Here is a 25,516-nt window from a genome sequence, read left to right as displayed (position 1 = left end):
TTCCCCCTACTGCTGTAAGCTCATGATCACAACTAATAGCAGAGCTGTTAATCAAACTCTGCTGAATAAAAGAATAGATGTGATCAGTGGCTGGCAAGCCGCTGACGGCAGCTCTTCACCTAAAGAGTGACCCCCCCCTCCCCACCACAGCTGCTATGCCCCTCTGATTCCATCACAGCTCCACATTCCCTCAACCATCTGCTTGCACCCGCTATAAAATGCCCCCACCACTCGTATTTGTCCCCTCTGTTTACTAGGTTTTCAGTTTGTGAATGAACAGGGAGTCTATGTACAGAGCACCTTCTGTTTATTCATCTGCAGTGCCTTTCTCTGTCTCAAAAAAAAAAAAAAAAAAAAGGGAGAGACATCAGGGGCTCGATTAGACCCTTGTAATCTCAGCAAGCCTCCCCAAGCAGGGCTGTATGTAAAAAAAACAAAAACAAAAAAAAAACACAATAAGGCCTTGGTTCACACAGGGCATACCTCAAAGTACACCCGTGTGGGGCCGTGCTTATCCACACAGGGATGCACAAGTGTTCCATGCATCCCCGACCAGGAAGTTCAATTGATGTAAATTGGGATGCAGCAGCTGCACAGGCCACTACTGCTCCCAATTTAACATCTGCACATTGTATGCGGTCGGGGTCGTGCACCTGCACCACTGACAAACGGGAAGCAGCTGCTGTGTTCGTGCAGCTACTGCATCCCAACTGACATCAATATGACTGTAGCAGCGCACATTTTCATGTGCAGACAGAGCTGTGTGTATTGGCTCGTTGATTACTACAGTGCTGCATTTAGATGTGTACAAAACTGTCTGCATCCAAAAGCAGTGTTCATTTCTGCCCGTGTGAGCGAGCTCTAAGAAAGTAGAATGTCATTGCCATTAGCCACCTATCAGATTGGGGAGCACCACCAATCTGATTTCAGGGGGGAAAAGGTTTTTAGAATAGTGTACATGGAGGATGCCTGCTGCTAGGTGTGTATAAAGACAAGACAGAAATGTAGACGATATACAAGTCATGGAGTTGTGCATTGATTACATTTGAATTATCTTTGAACACCACATATGCAGTATCAATCTTTTTTTCATTCATTCGGTTTTGAAATCCTTTCTAGTTATTTTTTCTCTGGTAACTGCACAAAAGAAAAGGGATAGCTATCAACACAATGAAAATGGTAACACGTTTGTATTTTTGAAATGAGAAAGAAAATAATCTGAATTTAATGTATTTGTGGAAAAACAGGAAAATAAAAAGCCAAGCTCATCAAAACATATTACTGCCTGTGTGATGAGAAAACATAAACAACATTGACAATTGTCTATATATTTCAAAAAAAAAAAAAAAAAAAAAAAAAAACACACACCACACCCTTACCTGATGTTCAAGAGCAAAGTCCCTTGAGAACTTGTTTACACTTGCAAGTTGGGGGGCAGAAAAAAAAAAAACCACACAGTTGAGTTACCTACCCCAACCATTCCCCTTTAGCTGCAAAGGCAGTGGCCGGGGGTGTAGGCATGCCAAAGCCACGATGCTTTGCAGCAGCAACTATACACCCTGTTGCATTTGGTGGGCACTACCACCCACTGAACGTGACCCATTGAGTGAATGGGGCAGTGGTGCAACTGCTGTGGTGGGGGGCAGTGCAATACTTAAGAGGTTAAGCAGGTGATGAGGTGGTGACATATTGCCTCCTCTCCGCCTGTGAAACGTCTCTGAAAAGGGATCTGAACGCAATCCATGCCGTAACTAAATCTGCCTTCAGGGACATTTATGGAGAAAATTAGTGATAAATGTACAAATCTGAATGCCTGTCAGAGTCTAAGCAACAGTTTTTCTGTGTATTGGTGATCTTGGGCAGCAAACTGACATATTTGTACAGGTTTGTAACAGATTTAGGCTTAATTTACCCCTGTATTGTACTCTGAGAAGCAATTTGTGGTTGATCGCTTTTCAGAGAGCTGTACAGGTGCAGTTGACAGGCATTCGGGAGGCGATACTGTTGCCTCATAAATGCCAGTTTTTGGTTTTTTTTCACAGCCAAACAGGGTTTTTCAATGGGAATCGAAATTGTTAGCTATGTGCTACTCTAACATGACTTTTCCTGGACAGACCTGACTGCTGATTTAGAGAGAAGAGCACAAATTTTAATAAATACCACCAGATCTCAGCACAGTATTCTTCCTAGTGTATTCTGCTCCAATATTAGTTTCTAGTATTAGGTGGTGTACAAATATAGAAAACTACTAAAGTTTGTAAAACATTTTCCTGATTTCTGCTCCATGCCAGATATGTCTAACCCAGAAATGGAATACTATTTAAAATACAACACCTTTCCTAAAAAGTTTATCATCTTAAAGCGGAGTTCCGGCCGAAATATGACTTTTAAAGATAAAAATACCCCTAGAATACTCATGCCTCGTGCAACGTAACAAAAGGTACGCTGTAAACTATGCCCAGTTTTCTATTTGTGCAGCATTATTTTCTTACTTTGTGAAGTTTCTGCACAGCGCGGCCATCTCCAGTGTGGGCATCTGAAGCCACAGTGTCCTTCCTAGATTCCGTGCATGCTGGCTACCCAGCATGCACCTACCGATCTCGCGCATGTGCAGTGCGATTGTGGTCAGTTTGGCATGGCACAGCCATGCCAAGCTGACCAAGATTTTCCATAGACGCCAATGTTAAATGTTACTGGAGCCGTGCGATGCCAAGCTGACCAAGATCTCCTAGGAGCCAACGTAAAACCAGAAATGACGCGCAACGCCACGGCCCCCTAGAGGAGGAAGTGAAATTAGAGATAGGCATAAATCAGGTAAGTGAACAGAAAAAAAATAAATAAATTGCCGATTCATTTTAAGGATGCACATTAGTGCTGCATAGTGAGGAGTGAAAAATGTGGGTGGAACTCCGCTTTAAGTCCTCATGCACACTGGACGTTTTTACAGCTGCTGTTTTTGGCTGTAGGCGTTTTTTTCTACAGTCATTAAACTCTCCATCATGTTATCCTATGTGTCCATGCACACATAGGCTGTTATCAGCAGTTTTTGGCAGTGGCGTTTTTGAGCAGTAAAAAAAAAAAACCCCAAAACTAGTGGGTTCTTAGAGAGGTTTGTTTTTCAGCTGTAAAAACGCTCTGATGCTGATAAACGCTCAAAAACGTTGCTCACCAGTGTTTAACATTTTTGATCCATAAAAAAAAAAAAAAAAAAAAAAAACGCTAAAATGTTATCGCGGAATAATGCTAAAAAACGCTATTGCAAAGACATTGAAAAACTCACTGCAAAGCTACTGACGTTTTTAGAACGTTATTTTAACATCCAGTGTGCATGAGGCCTAAGTCTTAATATGCATCTTAGGTTTTATCATTTAGTATGCATTCACTAAATGTTCAGTTTCTCTGTTTCAGATACATACACTATATCAGTTATATTATGGACAAGCCTCCATGATTAAAGTACTTACTTTGAGAAACCTTTCCACTTCAGCAGATATTCAACTTTTCCTTTAACAACCCGCCGATCCAAGACTTTCTCCACCACGTATTCCTCCTCCTCTTCATCTGCCACTTCTTCCATTTTCTTTTTGTTTTGTTTCTTTCCTGTAGCGGTCGCCAGTTTCCTGGTTTAGTGGGCCTGGAAGGTAAGGAAAGAAAAAAATAAAAATAATTAAAAAAAAAAAAAATTTTAAAACACAAACAAACCATTGCATTTATTGAAGAGTACATTTGCACAGCTGCTGATACCGACTAAACCAAATATTCCTAAAATTTCAGTATACAGTGGGGACGGAAAGTACCTTATTTATCGGCGTATAACACGCACCCCAAGTTTAGGAGAGAATTTTAAGGAAAAAAAACTTACATTAAAATGCCCATCAATGCAGCCATATGGTGTCCATCTGCAGCCTTGTTAGTGTCATTGCAGCCTTGCCAGTGCAGTTTTGCCCCAGTGCAGTCTTGTCAGTGCAGCCTTGTCAGTGCAGCCATGTCAGTGCAGCCATGTCAGTGCAGCCATGTCAGTGCAGCCATGTCAGTGCAGCCATGTCAGTGCAGCCATGTCAGTGCAGCCATGTCAGTGCAGCTTTGCCCCAGTGGTCAGTGCAGCCTTGCCCCCAGTGTCCATGCTTGGACAGATCGCCGCCGACATACTACATGCTATGTGTTTTAAATATGGCCCTCCGGAGTTCGGAGGGACTCGGCGGAGCTGAACGAACGCCGCCGAGATACACATAGTCGAGTGTACTCGGCTCTTTCCGGCGCCACTCACAGTACCGCCCTATGATGGACATAACACAGGTCCAATGGCGGGACTGGGCGTGACTGTGAGCGGCGCCGGAAAGAGCGGAGAACACTCGACTATGTGTATCACGGATCCGCCCCGTCACTGTGATTTAGGCGGCGCTCGTTCAGCTCTGCCGAGTCCCTCCGAACTCCGCGGCGCCATATTTAAAACTACACACTATGTGAATGTCGGCGGCGATCGCCGCCGATAGATCACAATTAGAGGGGATCGGCGTATAACACGCACCCACGATTTTAAGGGGGAAAAAGTGCGTGTTATACACCGATAAATACGGTATTCAGATCCCCTTAAATTTTTCACTCTGCTATATTGCAGCCATTTGCTAAAATAATTTTTTTTAAGTTCATTTTTTTCCTCATTAATGTACACACAGCACCCCATATTAACAGAAAAATACAGAATTGTTGACATTTTTGCAGATTAATTAAAAAAGAAAAACGTAAATATCACATGGTCCTAAGTATTCAGACCCTTTGCTCAGTATTTAGTAGAAGCACCCTTTTGATCTAATGCAGCCATGAGTCTTTTAGGGAAAGTTGCAACAAGTTTTTTACACCCGGATTTGGGGATCCTCTGCCATTCCTCCTTGCAGATCCTCTCCAGTTATGTCAGGTTGGATGGTAAACGTTGGTGGACAGCCATTTTTAGGTCTCTCCAGAGATGTTCAATTGGGTCTAAGTCGGGGCTCTGGCTGGGCCATTCAAGAACAGTCACGGAGTTGTTGTGAAGCCACTGCTTCTTTATTTTAGCTGTGTGCTTAGGGTCATTGTCTTGTTGGAAGGTAAACCTTCAGCCCAGTCTGAGGTCCTGAGCACTCTGGAGGTTTTCATCCAGGGATATCCTTGTACTTGGCCACATTCATGTTTCCCATGATTGCAACCAGTCGTCCTGTCCCTGCAGCTGAAAAACACCCCCACAGCATGATGCTGCCACCACCATGCTTCACTGTTGGGACTGTATTGGACAGGTGATGAGCAGTGCCTGGTTTTCTCCACACATACCACTTAGAATTAAGGCCAAAAAGTTCTATTTTGGTCTCATCAGACCAGAGAATATTATTTCTCACCATCTTGGAGTCCTTCAGGTGTTTTTTTTTAGCAAACTCCATGCGGGCTTTCATGTGTCTTGCACTGAGGAGAGGCTTCCACTGGGCCACTCTGCCATAAAGCCCTGACTGGTGGAGGGCTGCAGTGATGGTTGACTTTCTACAACTTTCTCCCATCTCCTGACTGCATCTTTGGAGCTCAGCCACAGTGATCTTTGGGTTCTTCTTTACCTCGCTCACCAAGGCCCTTCTCCCCCGATAGCTCAGTTTGGCCGGACGGCTAGCTCCAGGAAGGGTTCTGGTCGTCCCAAACGTCTTCCATTTAAGGATTATGGAGGCCACTGTGCTCTTAGGAACCTTAAGTGCAGCAGAAATTTTTTTGTAACCTTGACCAGATCTGTGCCTTGCCACAATTCTGTCTCTGATCTCTTCAGGCAGTTCCTTTGAACTCATGATTCTCATTTGCTCTGACATGCACTGTGAGCTGTAAGGTCTTATATAGACAGGTGTGTGGCTTTCCTAATCAAGTCCAATCAGTATAATTAAACACAGCTGGACTCAAATGAAGGTGTAGAACCATCTCAAAGATGATCAGAAGAAATGGACAGCATCTGAGTTAAATATATGAGTGTCACAGCAAAGGGTCTGAATACTTAAGACCATGTGATATTTCAGTTTTTCTTTTTTAATAAATCTGCAAAAATGTGAACAATTCTGTGGGGTGGGGGTGCTGTGTGTACATTAATGAGGGAAAAAACGAACTTAAATGATTTTAGCAAATGGCTGCAATATAACAAAGAGTGAAAAATTTAAAGGGGGTCTGAATACTTTCCGTCCCCACTGTATATCTTTTAAGCCTTTTCATGCAGAGGTATTTTTGCACAGTGGCTTGCAATGGTTTAAAAATTATTTTTTAGGCCTGAAGATTTAAAAAAAAAACAAAAAAAAACCCCACCATACTCTACATCCTTTACATTTTGGAGAATATGCCCATAAGCATGTGAAAACACAAGTGGCAGCAGTTACGAATGTACAACCTCGCACGGCATATTGTGCAATACATACAAAGCAGATGAGTGTTCTCCTTTAGTATTCTAGCACGAACTCACAAACCACAGGTCTACAAGTGTGACATCTGCATGATTTACCCTCAGTGGAGAAAAATCAGGTCTCCTGCCCTGCCAGACAGGGCTGTACTGTGTGGTAGAGGTGTGTAAATCTCAGGGATATATGGACAGAAATTCAAATGCTGCGATGGGTAAAATTATAAAATATTATATATATATATATTATATATATATATATATATATATATATATATATATATATATACACATATATACACACACACACACATACATATACATACATATACACACACACACACACATTGTCTAAAGTATTGAGACGCCTGCCTTTACACGCACATGAACTTTAATGACATCCCAGTCTTATGCTGGCCATACACTATACAGAAAATCGGCCGAACCCCTTTTCGAAAAACGAACGTTCGACCGTGACCGCAAACGATCGTGCCATCATATAATGACCGATAATCTGTTCAGTGGACATGAATAAATAATTTTGTGTTCGTTTTTTTACATATACCTAGTGCAGAAAGTTCGGACGGGAAACACATTAACCTTGCAATTTATCGTACGTTCGGCAGAAATTTTCCAAACATGCCGTTCGTTTTTTTTCCACAAAAACGTCACAAACGATTATCGATTTATACCCACTAACTTGCCGAAAAACGAACGAAGTGTCCATTCGAACGATTTTTCGGCCGATTTTTCGTATAGTGTATGGCCAGCATTAGTCCATAAGGTTCAATATAGAGTTGGCCCACCCTTTGCAGCTATAACAGGTTTAACTCTTCTGGGAAGGCTGTCCACAAGGTCTAGGAGCGAGTCTACGGTAATGTTTGACCGTTCTTCCAGAAGTGCATTTGTGAGGTACGGCACTGATGTGGATGAGAAGGCATGGCTCGCAGTCTCCGCTCTAATTCATCCCAAAAGGTGTTCTATTAGGTTGAAATCAGGACACTGTGCAGGCCAGTCAAGTTCCTCTGACCCAAACATGCTCATCCATATCTTAGAGACCCTGTTCTGACCTCAACCTGATAGAGATGGGATGAATTAGAGCAGAGACTGCGAGGGTGGGCCAACTCCATATTGAATCCTACAGACTAAAACTGGGATGCCTAGCAATAACTTTTGACAATATACTATATAAAAAAAAAAAAAAAGAAGAGCTATAGAATAATATATATCACTTTATTTTACTGCCTGGCAGTAAGAATAACCTTTATATATGTAATTTACAAGTATACGTGCAAATTATTTCATTTCTAAGCCACTAACACTAATATATATATATATATATAGGCTTTAAAAAAAAAAAAAAAAATTGCATGTATACTTGTAAATGACATATATAAAAAGGTTATTCTTACTGCCAGGCAGTAAAATACAGTGATTAGTGATGATTTAATGCCTACATTCTTAACCACATACATCACTATCCAATATCCATATATTTTGTTATATGGAGAACCATTCAAGAATCCAGCCAACCGTTCATGTGCATGAAATCTAGATAAAGGAGTACACAAGGGTGGGTGGGTGGGTGTATATATATATATATATATATATATATATATATATATATATATATATATATATATCTATCTAATAAGTTAATAATAATAAAAAAAAATATATCAATTATTTTTTTTTTTAAGGATTTTTTTTTATTTAAATACAATTTTTATCAAATATAAAATCATATAAATTTATATATTTTTTTTGGGGGGGGGGGGGGTTAGCAAATTTCACATTTTATAAAATGCTTTTGGAGTAAAAATCTATCTAAAGATAGTTTTCCATTTAAGATACATTAATAATCTATTTTTTCAGGAAGAAATGGAGCTTAGTTATGTAGCATGAGGCCGTGTATTCTGCAATACTTACATTTTTTGGCAAACTCATTCAATGAATCCAAGCCCTGTAAGCTGAGATAACATGCACTGCATTGATGCAGTCACACAATTTCACAGTAACCATGAAATAAAACAAAGTTCAGGAATATTCCTTTATCCCGTTGTTTTGCAAATATATGTACACTACAAACTATATGATTGAATCGGTTCTAATATCGTTGTTTTACTAACCTGGCAGCTTATTCTAAATAGGAAACCTTCATTTTGTTTGTAAATATTAAAAGATTCTAACTACCAGCAAGAATGAGTCCTTACATTTAAGGAGCACCTGTCATTTCAGATCCATCAGGCCAGCGCCTGTTAGCGGGCATCACCTCACCTGCTGCTGCCACATCCCTCACCTTGTTGTGTCGCTGCCACATCACCAGAGGTACCATTAAAGTGAATAGGACTGTCGGTGAGTCAACAGCGGATCAGAGGAGGAGCTGCTGCGGGACAGAAATGACAGTTGCTCTTTAAAAATTATGGATTTAAATTAAGCCTTTTTACTAAAGATTTAAATTGGCTTGATTTAAATCAAATCCACACCGGGAGTACATGATTTTTCTAATTTGTACATCACTAGACTAGTTTATATATTTCTTAGTCTAGCAGACAGGAAGAGAGATTGACCAGTCTTTTATCTTGGGTGTGCTCCCCCTCCTATTATTCCTACCAGCAATTTTCAGCAATCAATGAACAGCTTAGATTTGCTGAATACAGCAGCTGTAGTAGCTACTGTAAATGCTACAAAACGGTTTGTAAACATTGTTCAGAAGTAGGATACAAAAGTTACATTGTTATTTTTTATTTATTCTGTTACAAACATATGAAGATCAAAGGGATGACCTTTGAATGCCATCTGAATATGATGTCAGAGGCAACCTTACAAGAAAAATAAAAAAAAATAAAAGAATTTGCTTTAAAAAATAAAAATAAAATTCTATATACAGTGCTCAACATAAATGAGTACACCCCAACAGATTTTGACACTATACTACAAGTAGAAAGCCAAACTGGGGTGATTGTTTCCCGTGACAAAATACGGCACACACTACAGAGGAATGGCATGCATGGGTGTCTTCCATGAAGGAAGTCTCTCCTAATGGTTCTTACACACAATCCGAAAATCGGACAAAAAAAATTCCGGTTTCTAAGCGATCGTACGATAAATCAGAACGTTAGTATAGAGCTTTCGAGAGCCGATCACAACAGTTCATCCAATCGGACAAGCATGAAAATTTCTCGTATGATACCAGAACGTACGATTTTCATTCTGATTTTTTATTCTGTCATACGAGAATTTTCGTAAATCTAGTAACCTCTCCATTTTCGATATGTGACTAGCATGCAAAGAAAAACTGACCATCATCTGTCGTCTTTTTTTGGATCATGTTTTGTGGCATTTTTGTTTTAAATTTTTTTTTTTTTTTTTTTTTTTTATTAGTAATTGCAGCGATGTGCGTTTTTTTTTCGGGACTGCGACATTATGCTGGACACATCGGACATTTTTTACACTATTTTTGAGACCATTGTCATTTATACAGCGATCAATGCTATAAAAATGCATTGATTACTGTGTAAATGACACTTGCAGTGAAGGGGTTAACCACTAGGGGCAGTGAAGGGGATTAAGTGTGTCCTAGGGAGTGATTCTAACTGTTAGGGGGCTGGACTTCAACACACAGGACAGTGATCACTGCGCTCGATGAGAGAGAGCTGTGACCACTGTCCTGTCACTAGGCAGAACGGGGAAATGCTTTGTTTACAAAAGCATTTCCCCATTCTTCCTCTCCGTGACACGATCGCGGGCACCCGGCGGACATGGAGTCCGCGGGACCCGCGGTCACGGAGACTGCGTTCCTGCGACACTGCTCCTTAAAGGGGACGTACCTGTATGCCCTTTTACCTATCAGCGCCATTCTGACGACGTACATTGGTGTGCGTTGGTTGGCAAGCGGTGAAACATGGTGGTGGCAGCGTCCTTCTGTGGGGCTGCATGAGTGCTGCTGGTTTCGGGAAGCTGCATTTCATTAAGGATATCATGAATTCACAGATGTACTGCTCTATATTGAAAAAGAAGATGCTACCATCACTCTGTGTGCTTGGTCGTCGTGCACTTTTCCAACTTGACAATGATCCAAAACACACACACACCTAAGGCCACTGTTGTATTTCTGAAGAGGAACAGGGTGAAAAGGATTCAGTGGCCAAGTATGTCTCCTGATCCGAACCCAATGGAACACCTATGGGGAATTCTGAAGAGACAAGTTGAGCATCACTCTCCATCAAGCCTCTAAAAAAGGTTGTTCTTGAAGAATGGAAAAAGATAGATTTTGCGATATGTCACCAACTTGTTCATACCATGCCTAGAAGCCTTGGTGCTGTCCTCACAAATCATGGAGGTCATACACAATACTAGATGTAGTCGTTTTTGCATCAACTAACTTGAGTAAAACTAAAGAACTTGTAATCTAGGTTATATTATGAACCTTACTTTCATGTAATGATAGCAAGTGTGTCTCTCTCATCAGAGGTATATAGCAGTCTTGTGACTTCTATCAGTGTCCGGCTGAGCACTGGCTAAAGCTTGTAGGAGGCGTTTTCATTCTTATCCGACTGCCCTAATGGGCTACATGACCCCTGGCTCTCTGTCTAGGCAGTGCTGCATTGGTCCTGTGCTGATCACATATACCCTCCCAAAAAACAAAATCTCACTAGCAATACACAACAAACTGAGCATGTGCAGAGTGCCCCCAAGGCTCTGTACTATCAGCAGATGGATTGGGAACAGTAAAGGAAGGAGAGGAACAGAGAAGACAGGCTCAAACAGTCTTTTTACACAATGCGGAGGACAAGCATGCTTTACTGCATACACAGGCTGATTTTACTGTTGTGGGTCTAGTAACATTTTAAGTACAGAAGGTGGCTGCTTGTATACAAGTAGCATGTGGCCCAAAACTAAAGCTGAGAAGTGTGGGGTACAATCTAAAAATTTCAGAGGGAGAAGGATACCATCTCAATTTTCAGCATGGGCAAGAACAGAAAGGAAAACCTGCAACCTGCGGACATCAGAAGACCATGCCCAAATAGGACAACACATCCTTAACAGCACTCTACACAACTCTCATCTAGAGGCAGACAAAATCTTATAAAAAGGGTACAATAGCAATACAACCATTCAATAAAGAAAGAGCAGGTGAGAAGATAGTACAGCAAATACTACCAAATGGTGTAATAACTGGGTCAACTGTACAGAGTCAAACCAACAGTTCCATACTTTAGGTAACTTCTCTGGACATGCTCTGCATTCATACATGGCTGAGCATGTCCATTTTTTCTGAGGATAATCACCTTTATGGCATAAAATAAGAGCACACTCAAAGTTCTGAATTCTGCTGGTGGTACAATGCACTCCATTAATCCAAGAAGACAGGCTGGTATCATGAGGCGAACTTCTAAAGCAGTGACCCGAGAAATAATTTCGATGACCTCCCATCAAAAAGTCATAAGTCTTATTTAGAGGGTTCCAGCTCTCACCTCCTCCCGGCGCACCATGGCACCGGAAGGGAGATCACCCCTCCCTCTCAGCAATCATCTGGGACACGTCACAGGTCCCAGATGATTGCCCAGCCAGTCATGGCATGCGGGTACCCACAGCGTCAATGCCGGTGCCGCAGAGAGGAGGGAGAGACGAGCAGGGCTTCGTTCCTTCGCATCACTGGACCCTGGGACAGGTATGTTTCCGATTATTAAAAAAAAGTCAGCAGTTGCAGTATTTGTAGCTGCTGACTTAATTTTTTTTTTTTTTTTTTTTGAAATTTGTTTTTTGTATTTTTTTTTTTTTTTTAAGCAGAACTCCGCTTTATCTAAAGAGTCAATGCATTCTTGACATAGTGTCTTTTTCCAGCCTTCACATTTGCATGAAAGGCATTTTCTTTTAACCCCCCGGTTCAGAGCTCTTGGCCTGCCGTGACAAGGGGAAAAATAAAAAACAGAAAACAGAACTATCCTAGTGAGAGTCAGCCTGAACTTTACCAATATGCTCACCACAGGTGCACAGTGAGAAACCCAAAAGCCTCATGTGCCCAGACAGGCCTTGCCACCAGGGGGAAACCAAACTCAAATCCTATTGAAGAGATGGAGATAGAGAGATCCAAAAGTAAAAAAGAGAGCAGAACACACATCTGCCCCTTGCCTGGGTCTTTTGCTGGTGCCTGTGCCACTTGCTGTGGCCCCCAAATCCATGCTGGTACTGCAGCGTGTTGCATGTGGCTAAAACACTGGTTCCGGACTCCATTAGCGCCTCTGCGTCGGACCTATAGGCACCAGTCCTGTTACTCCCTCCTCCCCCTGGTACTGCTGGTTCGCTCCTCAGTTATTCACTTTTTTCTGAGTCAAGATTCACTTTAAAACGACAAACATTACTCATGGTATGATGTGACGCGACAAACAAGGCAGCAAGGTGTAAAATTTTTATTATATTCAATGGTACCCTTCACAACTGAGAGTAGTATTGTTCGAAGCTTTCGCTCAAAAAAGTATGGGGCCGCGTATAGCGTTTTTTACCCCAGCAGACTTCAACAATGGGAGTGCCTAAAAACCAGGGTAAAAACACACCTTATGCGCTTCTTTTGCCTAGTAACTAACTTTCCATTGGCTCAAAAAAATAAATAAATGCTCAAGCCTGAAACAATCGTAAAAACTCACATCCACTCCAGTGCTGCAGTGTCCACAAACTCCCTTGCCAGCTGCTGACCTCTTCAGTTGGTCTTCCTCTGGGGTTCGATTTTTGGCCCTTTAGATGGGTTGGGTAGGGCCGAGATGACATCACTGCCATGATTACGTGGGAGTTCATTCATATCGGCAGATGCTGAAATTGTACACTAAGCCGAGCATGTGCAGCTCTGTTTACATTGCAAACAGACAGGTAAGAACGCAGACATAGCACCTCTCTTCTGTATTAACATGCCTGCAGGTTTTCAAGTAGAGTAAGACCTTGGTTTGAGAGCGTTTTGCAAGACCAGCAAAATTTTTAAGTAAATTTTGACTTGATATACAAGCGATGTCTTGATAACCAAGTAGCGTCATGTCACAACAGAGTATAAAAGAGAAGAGAGGCGCCTCTAAGTGTAGCAATTTGGTTACATTTAATGAAGGTACAACATTTAGCAACTCACATGGTTGATGATTAAAACAGACACATCTAAGTATGGAGATATCCGGGGTAAAGCCGTCCATATAAACCATCCTCCACACCACCATCGACGTCATCCCTTACACGCTGTGGTTCAAGCCACGCTTTCAGATCGCTCTCCTGCAGGGTAGTCTTCCTGGTCATGATTGCAGACTGGTGAGAGCCGGTGGTGCGGGGGATGGTCTATGTGGACAGCTTTACCATGCCTGTGTCATGTGCCTCTTTTAATCATCATTAACCATGCGAGTCGCTAAATGTTGTACCTTCATTAAATGTAACCATATCGCTACACTTAGGCTCCGTTCACACCTAAAGCCGTGTACACACGACCAGACTGGTCCAACGGAACGAACCCGGACAATCCGACCGTGTGTGGGCTTCATTGGACCTTCAGCTGACTTTCTGTTGAAAATCAAAAGGACTTTAGATTTGGAACATGTTTCAAATCTTTCCGACGGACTCGAGTCCGGTCGAAAAACCCCTTCATCTGTATGCTGGTCCGACGGACAAAAAAAAAGGGACGCAAGGGCAGCTATTGGCTACTGCCTATAATCTTCCTTATTCTAGTCCCTTCGTACATCATCACGTTCAAACCAACGGACTTTAGTGTGTGGGCAAGTCCGGTCGTCCGAAAGTCCTTCGTAACTCCGTCGAAAGTCTGTCGGAAAGACCGTCGGACCTTTGATACTGAAAAGTCCGCTCGTGTGTACGCGGCATAAGAGTTTTTGCCCATTTTTCTGCTCCAAGCCTCAGCTCTAAAAACGCCCAACAAGACAAATCCCATTCATTTCAAAGGCCCCTGTTGACATCTGAGCGTTCTGTCGCCTAAAGCAAAACGCCTGTCGCCCAAAAAAAGTACATGAGTTTTTTTTGGCAGGTTACAGGCATTTTAATTCTTTTACATTGGTGACCTTTTAAAATTCAAAACGCCTGTATAAAAATGTTGCAAAAAAATGCCCAAAAAAACACCTGTAAAATAGCAACGCCTACATGTAAACGGAGCCTTCAAGGCGCCTCTCCTCTTTTATACCCTGTAGCTACTGCTGAATTTTGCTTCTAATCCCCTTGTAGAGGCTGCCATTTGTGGATGGACATTTTATGGTTACACAACCTATCATATTGCTATAATCTTTTTATAAGGACTATAAACTGAAGGACTTATGAATAAATGGTTGTGGAACGAATCATCTGAGTTTCCATTATTTCTTATGGGGAAATTTGCTTTGATATACAAGCATGTTTCTGGAATGAATTATGCTCACAATCCAAGGTTTTATTGTATTACAAGTATTTATATAGCGCCATCAATTTACACAGCACTTTACATATTTATTATTCATTTACATCAGTCCCTGCCCTCAAGGAAAATCACTATTTAAGATTGTCTCTTTTTCTACATAAAAGTCCACTTTTAGTGTGAATGTGGTGTTAGTAGTTATACATTGGTGTGGTAGCATATTTCAGCAGCAGAGTGGAGTTTAATCATCTCTAGTCAAAAAAACTATTGTTCTAGTAGCCTAGGAAGTTTTTTTTTTTTTTTATTGCTTTGCTGACTCAGAGCCAAAATGGATCACAAAGTACCGCACACAAACTGGTCTGACGTGTTATATAAGGCTCAGTGCAAGGGGTGCTCAAAAAGCCATCACACTCATCATAATCAATGTTTGCTCAGTTTAACAATTTTATACAAATAAGTCAAAAGACAAATTATGTCAACTCTCTGGCACACGACACTAATCTAACTAAAAATACTGGTGTAAATTTACCCATCCTCTACCCACATACAACCTTGGCATCTATAAACCCATCCATTACCCACTTACAACCATTGCACCTAAAAACCATCCAGTGCCTACACACAATTGCTGCCTCTGAACACACAGCCAGCGTTGTGGACATCTAGCGGTCCGATTTGTGTGCCAAATGCACCCTCCAACAGGATTATTCCATAACCACTTCTATTAGCAGCCCTGATGAAGAGGGAGTCCTTAGTCCCCCAAAACACATTGACCTCTTTTTATTGCTAAAACTTCAAATAAAATACCCTTATTATTTAACTTCACTGGATACCGGGTGCTCCTTTACTTTTCCTTCTTTCTCAATACAAACGGAGTCGATCTTAAGGCCGAACCCCGAGGTAGCAGCCCAAGCCCAAACCTCTTCCTCAAACTGGGCACAGACCTCTGGAAACCAATTCTTTCCATCTGCCCATAACCTTACAACACTGACTGATCGAGTCAATCTAGCACGATCTACACCTCCTCTTCCAAGCTACACACAATTCTGGCACTGATAAACCCATCCTCCACCCACATATAACCCTGGCTCCAATAAACCCCCTTTGTTGCCCATACACAAGCCTGGGACCAATAGAGGATTCGTTTAACAAACATTCTTGGCACCGAAAAAAAAAAAAAAAAAAAAAAAACCTCTGCCGGCATACAACCTCGGCACCTACAAACCCATCCTCTGTCCACATACAATTCTGAAACTGAAAAAAAACATCCTCTATCGACATACAACCCTGGCTCCAATGAATCCTTCTATTGCCCAAATTCAGCCCTAGGTTTAGTTTATGGGTGCCAGGGTTGTATGTGGGCAGCAGAGGATTATATATGTGTGACATAAAAGGCTGGCACCAATAAACCCATCCTCTGCCCACATACAATTTTTGGCACTGAAAAATAAATTCTCTGCCCACATACAACCAGGCAGCTATAAAGCTTTCCACTGCCCACATACTATCCAGGAGCCTAAAAACCTCTGCCCCCTTTTGCTGCCAGAGCCGGTTTTTGCACATGTCTAAGATATTATTTTATTTTATTTTAGGCCTGAGGATTACACAAAACCCACAAATATTATATATTTTCTGAAAGCAGATACCCTAAAGAATAAAATAGTGGTAGCTCCATTTTTTTTGTCACACGATATTACCACAAAAGGTCTAGGAAATGCAAAATTTCAGAAAAAAAAAAAAAAAAAAAAAAAAACAAACCACCATCAACGTGAAGTTTAGGGCAAACAACCGCAATAAAATTACCCACATTTTTTGGTAAAATATAAAAGGATGAGGTTGCATTGAGTAAATAGATACCCAACGTGCCAAAACCTTAAATTTTTGTGCGCCTGTGAAATGGCGGCAAACTTCAGGAGTCTGCCTGTCAGTTTCACACACAATCCCAGTGGCTGCAGCCACCGGATTGTGTGTAATACCGCCCCCCCCCCCCCCCCCCGTCAGGTCCGTACGGACACGGCGACGAAAGGGTTAATGCTTAAGAACAGACACAGCCAATCTTCTTCTTGGGGAAAAAAAGGCCTCCCCCTTTTTCAGGGTTTGAACAGCCAGTGTTAATAAAATCACAACAGAATGCACTGAGGAACCTGAGTTCGAGGATAAGTTCACCTTTAATAATAAATGCACATTTTTTTGCAGGAAAAAAAAAAAAGTATGCTTACTATTTTTTTCTTAGGAGCCTGTACAGCACTGCATCTGTGATCAGCAGATCACAGGTGCAATGTCAGGCTCCTGCAGACTCTTAGTATAGCTATTTGCCTGTACCTCCAATACCAGAAGACAATTACTTCAGTTCAGGAAGAATCAATGAACTACAACAATGCTCACCAGCACCCTCGTAGTCTTTTCATTAAGAAAACTCTGTGAATGAATGACGTGGCCGTGAGGGCGGAACCCAGTAAGGCTAAGCTCTTTTCAGATTGTGATAGTGGGTGCGGGGAGAAGATCCCTGGCCCGCTGAGGGGTCGGGGGAAAGCTGCAGGAGCAGGGACATGTTACACCCTAAAAACAGGTGGAACATGTAACATATTCCTGAAAGTGAACTTATCCTTTACAGTGGTTGTAAACCTCGGTGATAGGAACAGAGCTGAGGCTATCAGTGTACTGTGTGAAGGGGGTGTGTTTCTTCCCTCCAATCAGCTCTCAGAGCTCACTTTAGCACTTTGAATGGCTGTAGAGAAGAGAGGGATGCAGATGAACGGGAACAACTTAGGAGGATTTGTTTCATCTCTGTGTATCACCTGAGGCCAGTCACTTCACTGGGTATATGCGAGGGTCTATAATCACTTCAAGGCTTGATGTAAAGTAGCATGGCCTAATGGCACTACAGACAGCAGGGTACCCACATTCAACCCTGGCACTGATAAATCCTTCCACTGCTCACATACAACTCTGGCTTTTTAGTTACCAGGATTATATGTAGGCAGAGGATAGGTTTATTCTTGCCAGGGTTATATGTGGGCAGAGGATGGGAGTATTGATGCCAGGGTTATATGTGGGTAGATGATGGGATTACTGATGCCAGGGTTATATGTGGGTAGATGATGGGAGTATTGATGCCAGGGTTATATGTGGGTAGAAGATGATAGTATTGATGCCAGGGTTATATATGGGTAGATGATGGGACTATTGATGCCAGGGTTATATGTGGGTAGATGATGGGAGTATTGATGCCAGGGTTATATGTGGGTAGAAGATGGGAGTATTGATGCCAGGGTTATATGTGGGTAGAAGATGGGAGTATTAATGCAAGGGTTATATGTGGGTAGAAGATGGGAGTATTGATGCCAGGGTTATATGTGGGTAGAAGATGATAGTATTGATGCCAGGGTTATATGTGGGTAGAAGATGGGAGTATTAATGCAAGGGTTATATGTGGGTAGAAGATGGGAGTATTGATGCCAGGGTTATATGTGGGTAGAAGATGGGAGTATTAATGCCAGGGTTATATGTGGGCAGAGGATGGGAGTATTGATGCCAGGGTTATATGTGGGCAGAGGATGGGAGTATTGATGCCAGGGTTATATGTGGGCAGAGGATTATTGATGCCAGGGTTATATGTGGGCAGAGGATTATTGATGCCAGGGTTATATGTGGGTAGAAGATGGGAGTATTGATGCCAGGGTTATATGTGGGCAGAGGATAGAATTATACCACCCTGGTAGCTCTGCCCACACTGTGGGGGTCTCCTCGTCCTCCGGTATGCAGAGTGTTGCAGTCCCCATGGCCTCCTCCCCCCTGAGCCCCCCTCACCTCTGTGCACCACAACGCTCCCGGCTCTCAGGCCTGTGTTGGGTTGGGGCCGGTAGGTAGCCTCGGCCGGGTGCTGCACGGAGGTATCAGCGGGGACCGGCTGCACCTCCTCTCGCCCTATTCGTATGGTTCTAAAATGTGGCGCCTCCAAACAAAAGGCTCCACTCTGCCGCCACCAAGGCCGCGCACCGCGCATGCGTACCGCCGCCGAGCATCACGGGAGCTGGAGCTGCGATCCCTCGGCGTGTGCTGTGTGTGAATGGAGCGGGCTGAGGGGTCCTCTAAGGCTGGGAGAGGTGGAGGCGGTACGGGGGATACCCGGGGTGAGGAAGACTAGGGAGCGGGCGCTGTTATTTGTACGGAATACTTACACCACCACACAGACTACAACTCCCATCAGCACCAGCGCACACCGGAAGTGACCGGAGGGGAGAGCGGACAGCTGACAGAGGAACCTGTCTGCACTGCTAAGTTGTTATCTGGTGACAACATGAGGAGACCTGGCTGAGGGAGGCCTGGTAATGATTGGAGGATACTTGTGTGTATGAGGGAGGCCTGGTAATGATTGGAGGATACTTGTGTGTATGAGGGAGTCCTGGTAATGATTGGAGGATACTTGTGTGTATGAGGGAGGCCTGGTAATGATTGGAGGATACTTGTGTGTATGATGGAGGTCTGGTAATGATTGGAGGATACTTGTGTGTATGATGGAGGTCTGGTAATGATTGGAGGATACTTGTGTGTATGAGGGAGGTCTGGTAATGATTGGAGGATACTTGTGTGTATGAGGGAGGCCTGGTAATGATTGGAGGATACTTGTGTGTATGAGGGAGTCCTGGTAATGATTGGAGGATACTTGTGTGTATGAGGGAGGCCTGGTAATGATTGGAGGATACTTGTGTGTATGATGGAGGTCTGGTAATGATTGGAGGATACTTGTGTGTATGATGGAGGTCTGGTAATGATTGGAGGATACTTGTGTGTATGAGGGAGGTCTGGTAATGATTGGAGGATACTTGTGTGTATGATGGAGGTCTGGTAATGATTGGAGGATAGTTGTGTGTATGAGGGGAGTCTGGTAATGATTGGAGGATACTTGTGTGTATGAGGGAGGTCAGCTGAGGAGAGGAGGCTGTATCCTAATATGTAGAGGTTGGGTGGTGACAGGAAGCTCAGCAAACAAGGTTGGACTGTATTGTGTTTCTGCAAATATGAAAATTCACTAAAAAATGCATAGGTGTGAATCAGGCCTAAATGGGAGGCACTGGGTGATGGCGGTTGGGAGATTATGGGGGGCTGTATCCCTGGGTAAAGGCGGTTGGGAGATTATGGGGGGCTGTATCCCTGGGTAAAGGAGGTGGGGTGATTATGGGGGGCTGTATCCCTGGGTAAAGGAAGTTGGGTGATTATGGGGGGCTGTATCCCTGGGTAAAGGAGGTTGGGAGATTATGGGGGGCTGTATCCCTGGGTAAAGGAGGTTGGGTGATTATGGGGGGCTGTGTCCCTGGGTAAAGGAGGTTGGGATCATGAGCGGACATGGACCAGCCATCCACCTGCTCTGTGGGCGGACTCCAACAGAGCCGGTCTGTGTAAGGGGCCTAATAGTTGTGTCACAAGTTGGCTTACAAGGGTTCACTGTGAGCTGAATCACCTGGAAGTGCCTGGTCTTTGCCAGATCCCCTGATGGTGGAGGTGGAATTATGTGGCTTGCATTCCCAGGCAGCAGCTCTTGTGATACAAAAGAGATCGACAGTAGAGCCAATTGGACTTGGTGTTTAAGTCCCTGTGGTAAGTTGGCCCTCTTGTTGTTGGAATCGGTGTGGTGAAAAGGGTGAGGGTAGGTACATTATCAGGTGGGCCCCCTCCTTTATTGAGGTTTTGTTGATGAAGCCAGCGGAATTGGTTTACTAAAACCTGAAGAGTGCAAAATCTGGTGCAGCTCAACATAGAAACAAATCAGCTTCCAGGTTTTTTTTTTTTTTTTTTTGTCAAAGCTTAATTGAACAAACTGAGGTTAGAAGCTGGCTACCATGCACAGCTGCACCAGATTTTGTACTCTCCAGTTTTAGTAAGGCTCCATTCACACTTGTATGACTCCAAAGTTGCGCCGACTCTGCATTGTAAAACATTTAGGTATGACTTTCATGCAGCCTTTGAGGGTTAACATTGAAGTCTATGGCCCTCAACTTGCATGAAAGTCTGACCAAAGTAGTGTATGAATTAGTTTGAAGTTGCTGCAACTTCAAGTTGCACATATGAATGGTTATCTTCAGAAAATTGGGGAACGACTTGTCATGTGACTTTGTTGTCCAAAGTTGCATGACAAGTTGCACAAATGTGAATGGGTCATAATCAATCCCACTGTCTTTAAAGGGCTGGACTGTGATACCTGGCATCCCTAGTACACCCCTCCCCCTCTTCCATATCATCCTTTCTCATCTTGTAGCCCAATTGTGTTTCCTTTTAATCCAAAGCCAGTTACTGCTATTGGTCTGCATCATATGATAGGGACTTGATTGCTTATTGTAGGGAGTGACCCCTCACTCTGATCTTCCTCAGGAGAATGGTTTTAGATGTTGTGAAGAAACCCCCTGCATACAATTTCTACAGGGAAAATCATGATGATCTAGCCTTTCTAGAGATGTTTAGTTTTCAATTCTGAGCACTTGGTCTTTTTTCCTTTGTAATCTTCAACAGCGCCTTTCCATTTTACTGTCAATTCTACCACAAATTGACAGTAAAATTGGTTGCTGTGGACCATAGGACCATCTCTGGTCAGAGTGTTGTATCCCATTATCTGGGGGAAACAAGTTTTTTTTTTTTTTTTTTTTTTTTTTTACAAGTTTACATCCATTTTCCATGGCCAAGCAATCTGCTGGTTCATTGTATCCTTTGACCCTCTGATGCTGTGGAGATTGGCCTTCCAATGCAAATGATGTTCTTTGCTGATTTTGTACTGCAGCATTTATGATGTTACGCTTTTGTTCTGAGACCGATGCCAGCTGTCTGAGAACCTGGTTGCCCTTGGGTGAGGCTCAAAGAGCATCCTGTTAGAATGTGCTATAGTGATCCAGGTGCTTGGCAGACTTGGGTGGTTCAAGAGGAGTGCCCGTTGTCCAAAAAACATTCTCAGTTTATAGTGTATTGAAGATAAAATTAGATCCAACGCATTTCAGGGGAATTGCCTCCCCCTTCTTCAGGGCTAGTATATAGAGAGAAAGATGTATAGTAATGTATGTCCTGGCTAGAGATTTTTATCATGCATCTTTCTCTCTGTATACTAGCCCTGAAGAAGGGGGAGACAATTCCTCCAAAACGTGTTGGCTCTACTTGTATACTTTTATTGTCTATAAACAACTACTGTATATAAATCGTCAAGTGAGACTTTTTTTTTTTTTTTTTCGACATTGGGCACTCCTCTCCAATCGCCTAAGTGTTCCCTGCAGTAACGCCCCCATTGACGTTATCAGAAAGGTAGTAGTTTTAGACCCCAAGGAGTCTTATCACCTACCATCTACAATTGGGATATTACCCATTGGAAGCAATTCCCTTTATAACCTCCACACCCTAATATGCTGCTAGGCATCCTCCAGTGGCACCAGTCCAGGACTGTTATCCACCCAAACTTGATACCCACAGGTGCTTGGCAGAAGAATGCAGGAACTTTTCCCCACCACTGCTTTATGTTGTGAGATGAGGGTAGGAAGTTATAAGTGGCTCTGATGGCTGCCCTTGGCCGATATCCCTCCATCTCCCCATGTATCACTTTTTCCACTTTTTCTGGCTCCTTAAGTTAGTTTATAGGCCCTGATTGGTTATTAAGATGGTCTTTAGGCCCCTTTCACACTGCTACGACTTAAAAGTCGCGTGATTTTGACACAATTTTGCGGCCGTGGTCTTGCTGCAATTTCAAAATGATTTCAGGGAATGCCTGCGTAAACTTGAGGTCTGTGGACCTCAACTCGCATGAAAGTCGAAAAAAAGTAGTACAGGGACTACTTTGAAGTCGGCACGACTTGAAGTCGCGCATATATTAATGGTTATGATTGGAAATCATGGGGTATGACTTGTCATGTGACTTTGCAGTCCCAAGTCGCAGGACAAGTAGCACAAGTGTGAAAGGGACCTCAGGCATGCCACTCTGAGGCCTCCTGTCTCCTCATCTCACAGCAACTTTTGTCATCTGATACACATATTGATGTGCCTCCAACCCTATTTAACAAGTACACAGCATTATTTGTTTGCCCGTGAGACTTTAAATGAGGTGTATCACAAACATACACATGAATTATACATACTGTAACCTTTATTCACAATTTATATGTAGGGGATCAATTCAAAATAATAAGCTAAATTTCTATATTTGTATATCCACTCCATAAAATTGTTTAAATCATATTAATATTAGCCTCGAGTTCGTATTGGTGGTAACCGCTGACCAAATTGTACTTGTTCTCCCACCGTGCATTTAGGGCCTGTTCACACTAGAACACGGTGTGGAAAACCTGAGTTCCATGCGTGCTTCCTGCACCGCGTTCAAATCGCATTGCCCTTGCGATCTGCAGCAGGTATCCGTGAAATGTTAATGACACATCAAATGCAGATCGCTAAAGCAGTGTGTTTGCCCGTACCAGATCATAAGGTACAAAAGTAGTTTGATCTGGTTGCAGTGCGTTTGCAAAAGCAGTACATGCCCTACTTTTGGTGCAGTGCGATTTCAGGCCAGTAATGTGCACAGCGTTCCTGTGCGATTCCTAGTGCGAATCGGCCCTTAGAGGCTCTGATGGCGCACCCCGCCATAATGCCGACCCCCAGTGATTACCAAGCTGTAGTAACATCTGATGATGTGATATAAACTTGTAAGTCCTTGTGTTTTCCATGATTTGTTATTAGGCTATGTGTACCTTTTTTATGTGGGTGTGGGAGTGCCTGTAAATCACACACATTCCTTCACCCGCACACAAAATGTAGTGCTACACAGTAAACATGGCACTCCCATGCGCTGAAAAACGTAGTTTGGTTTCCCGCACACGGAAATAGCATGATGCAATTCGCATATTCTTCACTTTGATGTACCTACTGCATCTTGTATCGTTGCTCATGCCTGAAACACTTCCACATCCTGTAGGGTACTGATACTCTACAGAACATGGGTTTCTTCATGCTGCTCAGTTTCAACTGACTGATCTGACCTTCCTCCTAACAGAATCTGGTCAATGCCAGAGCCCTCTTTAAATGTTTAGACCACTAGTTGATGTTTTTATCCAGCCACATCTACAGGTTTGAAGAACAAATTCAATTGCTGGTGTCTTAAAGTGTTTATTACCCTGAAAAAAAAAAAAGATCCTGTCCCTTTAAAGCATGAATGACAGCACAATGCTTGGGCTGTGTAATTTGGCTATTTGTGTCGCCTGAAATAACTGGCTGATCCTGTCTGGTTCTACCCCCCTGTAAACTGACCACGGTTTATCATGGCTGCTGAGCCCCGACTCCGTGGTCAGTTTATGTGCCTCCATAATCTGTAGCTCTCCTCTGTCCTCTTCCGCATCCCACCCCCCCTCACCTGTCAGCTTGTGACAGTGCCCGCCCCTCCCCTCCTGCTGCTGAAATAGCTTTAGTATTTTTGGGCAATCCCCTGTGTTTTAGATAATGCAATGTCTCCAGTGTCTGTGCTTTATTAAAAAAATGCCTCTGTATACCTTATTTCAATCCAGCTCTCACGTGACCGGCCGCCCCTCTCCTCCTCTTCTCTCCTCCTCCCGACTGACATCAGCGGAGGATTCTCAGTTCCTCCCGCTGTAGCTGTTAGATCAGGAGGGGGAAGAGGCGACCGGCCACGTGAGTGGCGCTCGGAAATTAGATATACTGAGACATTTTTTTAATAAAGCACAGACACTGGAGACCTTGCATTATCATTATATATATATATTACCTCGCATGTGATCTGAGCAGCAATGTGGTATCTGACATCACATATGTGGCTTAATGTTGATGTGCCTCTTTGCTGAAATTTGTACAGCAAGTCTATAGCAAAAAGCAATCAAAACATCTGCTTGTCTGTGCTGACACCTGACAGGTCAGTTCCTGACTAACAAGGTGCCCCCAAATGTGTTTCCCCAAAACAAACAGGCAGCTCTTGTACCTGTTCGGTCAGCACTCAGCCTTTTCACCCAGCAGCTGACAGCTAAAGTAGAGAAAGCATGTCAGTTCACATACAATAAGGGCTATGAATTGCTGGGACTGTTTAATGGCTGCCAGGTAAGATGTGAACCTAAGAATGCAAGCTTTTCCCACCTAGAGTTCAGCAAAACCTTCTGGCCTCCAGGACACGACATATTCAAAGAAGACAAGAAGTCTTCTGTATATGAGATACAAACCCTGGAGCCCCTCATTACGTGTAGGTGAGAAACCTAGGTGACACATTTCAACTGTCCCACAATGCTGCCAGTCAGTGCCTTACAATACAAGGGTGGCTAGGTGGTAGTAGGGGGATGTGTATCTATGTGAAAGAGCTTGGATGGTAGAGTGAGACTATATATACTGTATGTGTGAGGAGGCTGGATGGTAATGAAAAGATTGTATGGCTATGTGGTTTTTAGAGGCAGATGTGACCTATAAATGTCATTATGGAAATAAAGATCCATTATAATATTTATATACAGAGATGATGTTTTATTAGCCATAAGGAGTGACATTGTATGTGTAGCCCCTAAAGAACCTTAAAAGTGACAACTGCGTACATTTACCTTATTTGTCTGTTTGCAGATGGTACCACATGTAAACTGGTTACAGGCTGTTTCAGAATAACATGGATGATGAGGTAAGGTTAAAAGTTGTGTGAGGTAGATAATACAGGGCAGTAATTGCTGTTAATAATAATAAAGCTAGGCAGAATTATTAGCCAGCAAATCTGAGATACAATGACAGTTGGGCATGTTTTAGAC

General features: G+C 42.9%; 2 protein-coding genes across 4 annotated transcripts in view; one reads left to right on the top strand and one right to left on the bottom strand.

Moving 5' to 3' along the window:
- The window catches only part of CBX1 (chromobox 1), a gene marked incomplete in the record, with an annotated part of 70,799 nt that extends 51,883 nt beyond the window's left edge, over positions 1 to 18,916 (bottom strand). The window contains 2 exon segments of the mRNA XM_073608065.1: positions 3,465 to 3,634; positions 18,573 to 18,916. Of these exon segments, the coding sequence (XP_073464166.1) occupies positions 3,465 to 3,577 (113 nt within the window).
- SNX11 (sorting nexin 11) overlaps positions 18,741 to 25,516 on the top strand; it is a 59,459-nt gene continuing 52,683 nt past the window's right edge. Inside the window, exons 1-2 of one of the 3 annotated variants that reach the window (XM_073608067.1) lie at positions 18,741 to 18,877; positions 25,338 to 25,392. In XM_073608067.1, the coding sequence (XP_073464168.1) occupies positions 25,381 to 25,392 (12 nt within the window). In that variant the 5' untranslated portion in view covers positions 18,741 to 18,877; positions 25,338 to 25,380. Of the gene's footprint in view, positions 19,091 to 25,337; positions 25,393 to 25,516 lie in introns of all 3 variants that reach the window. The other 2 variants (XM_073608066.1, XM_073608068.1) reach the window with 2 other exon arrangements.

This window comes from Aquarana catesbeiana, linkage group LG12 (assembly GCF_042186555.1).
Source record: "Aquarana catesbeiana isolate 2022-GZ linkage group LG12, ASM4218655v1, whole genome shotgun sequence".
Classification (NCBI taxonomy): domain Eukaryota; kingdom Metazoa; phylum Chordata; class Amphibia; order Anura; family Ranidae; genus Aquarana; species Aquarana catesbeiana.
Note: the sequence above shows the minus strand (reverse complement) of the source record. Positions and strands in the feature narration are given on the sequence as shown.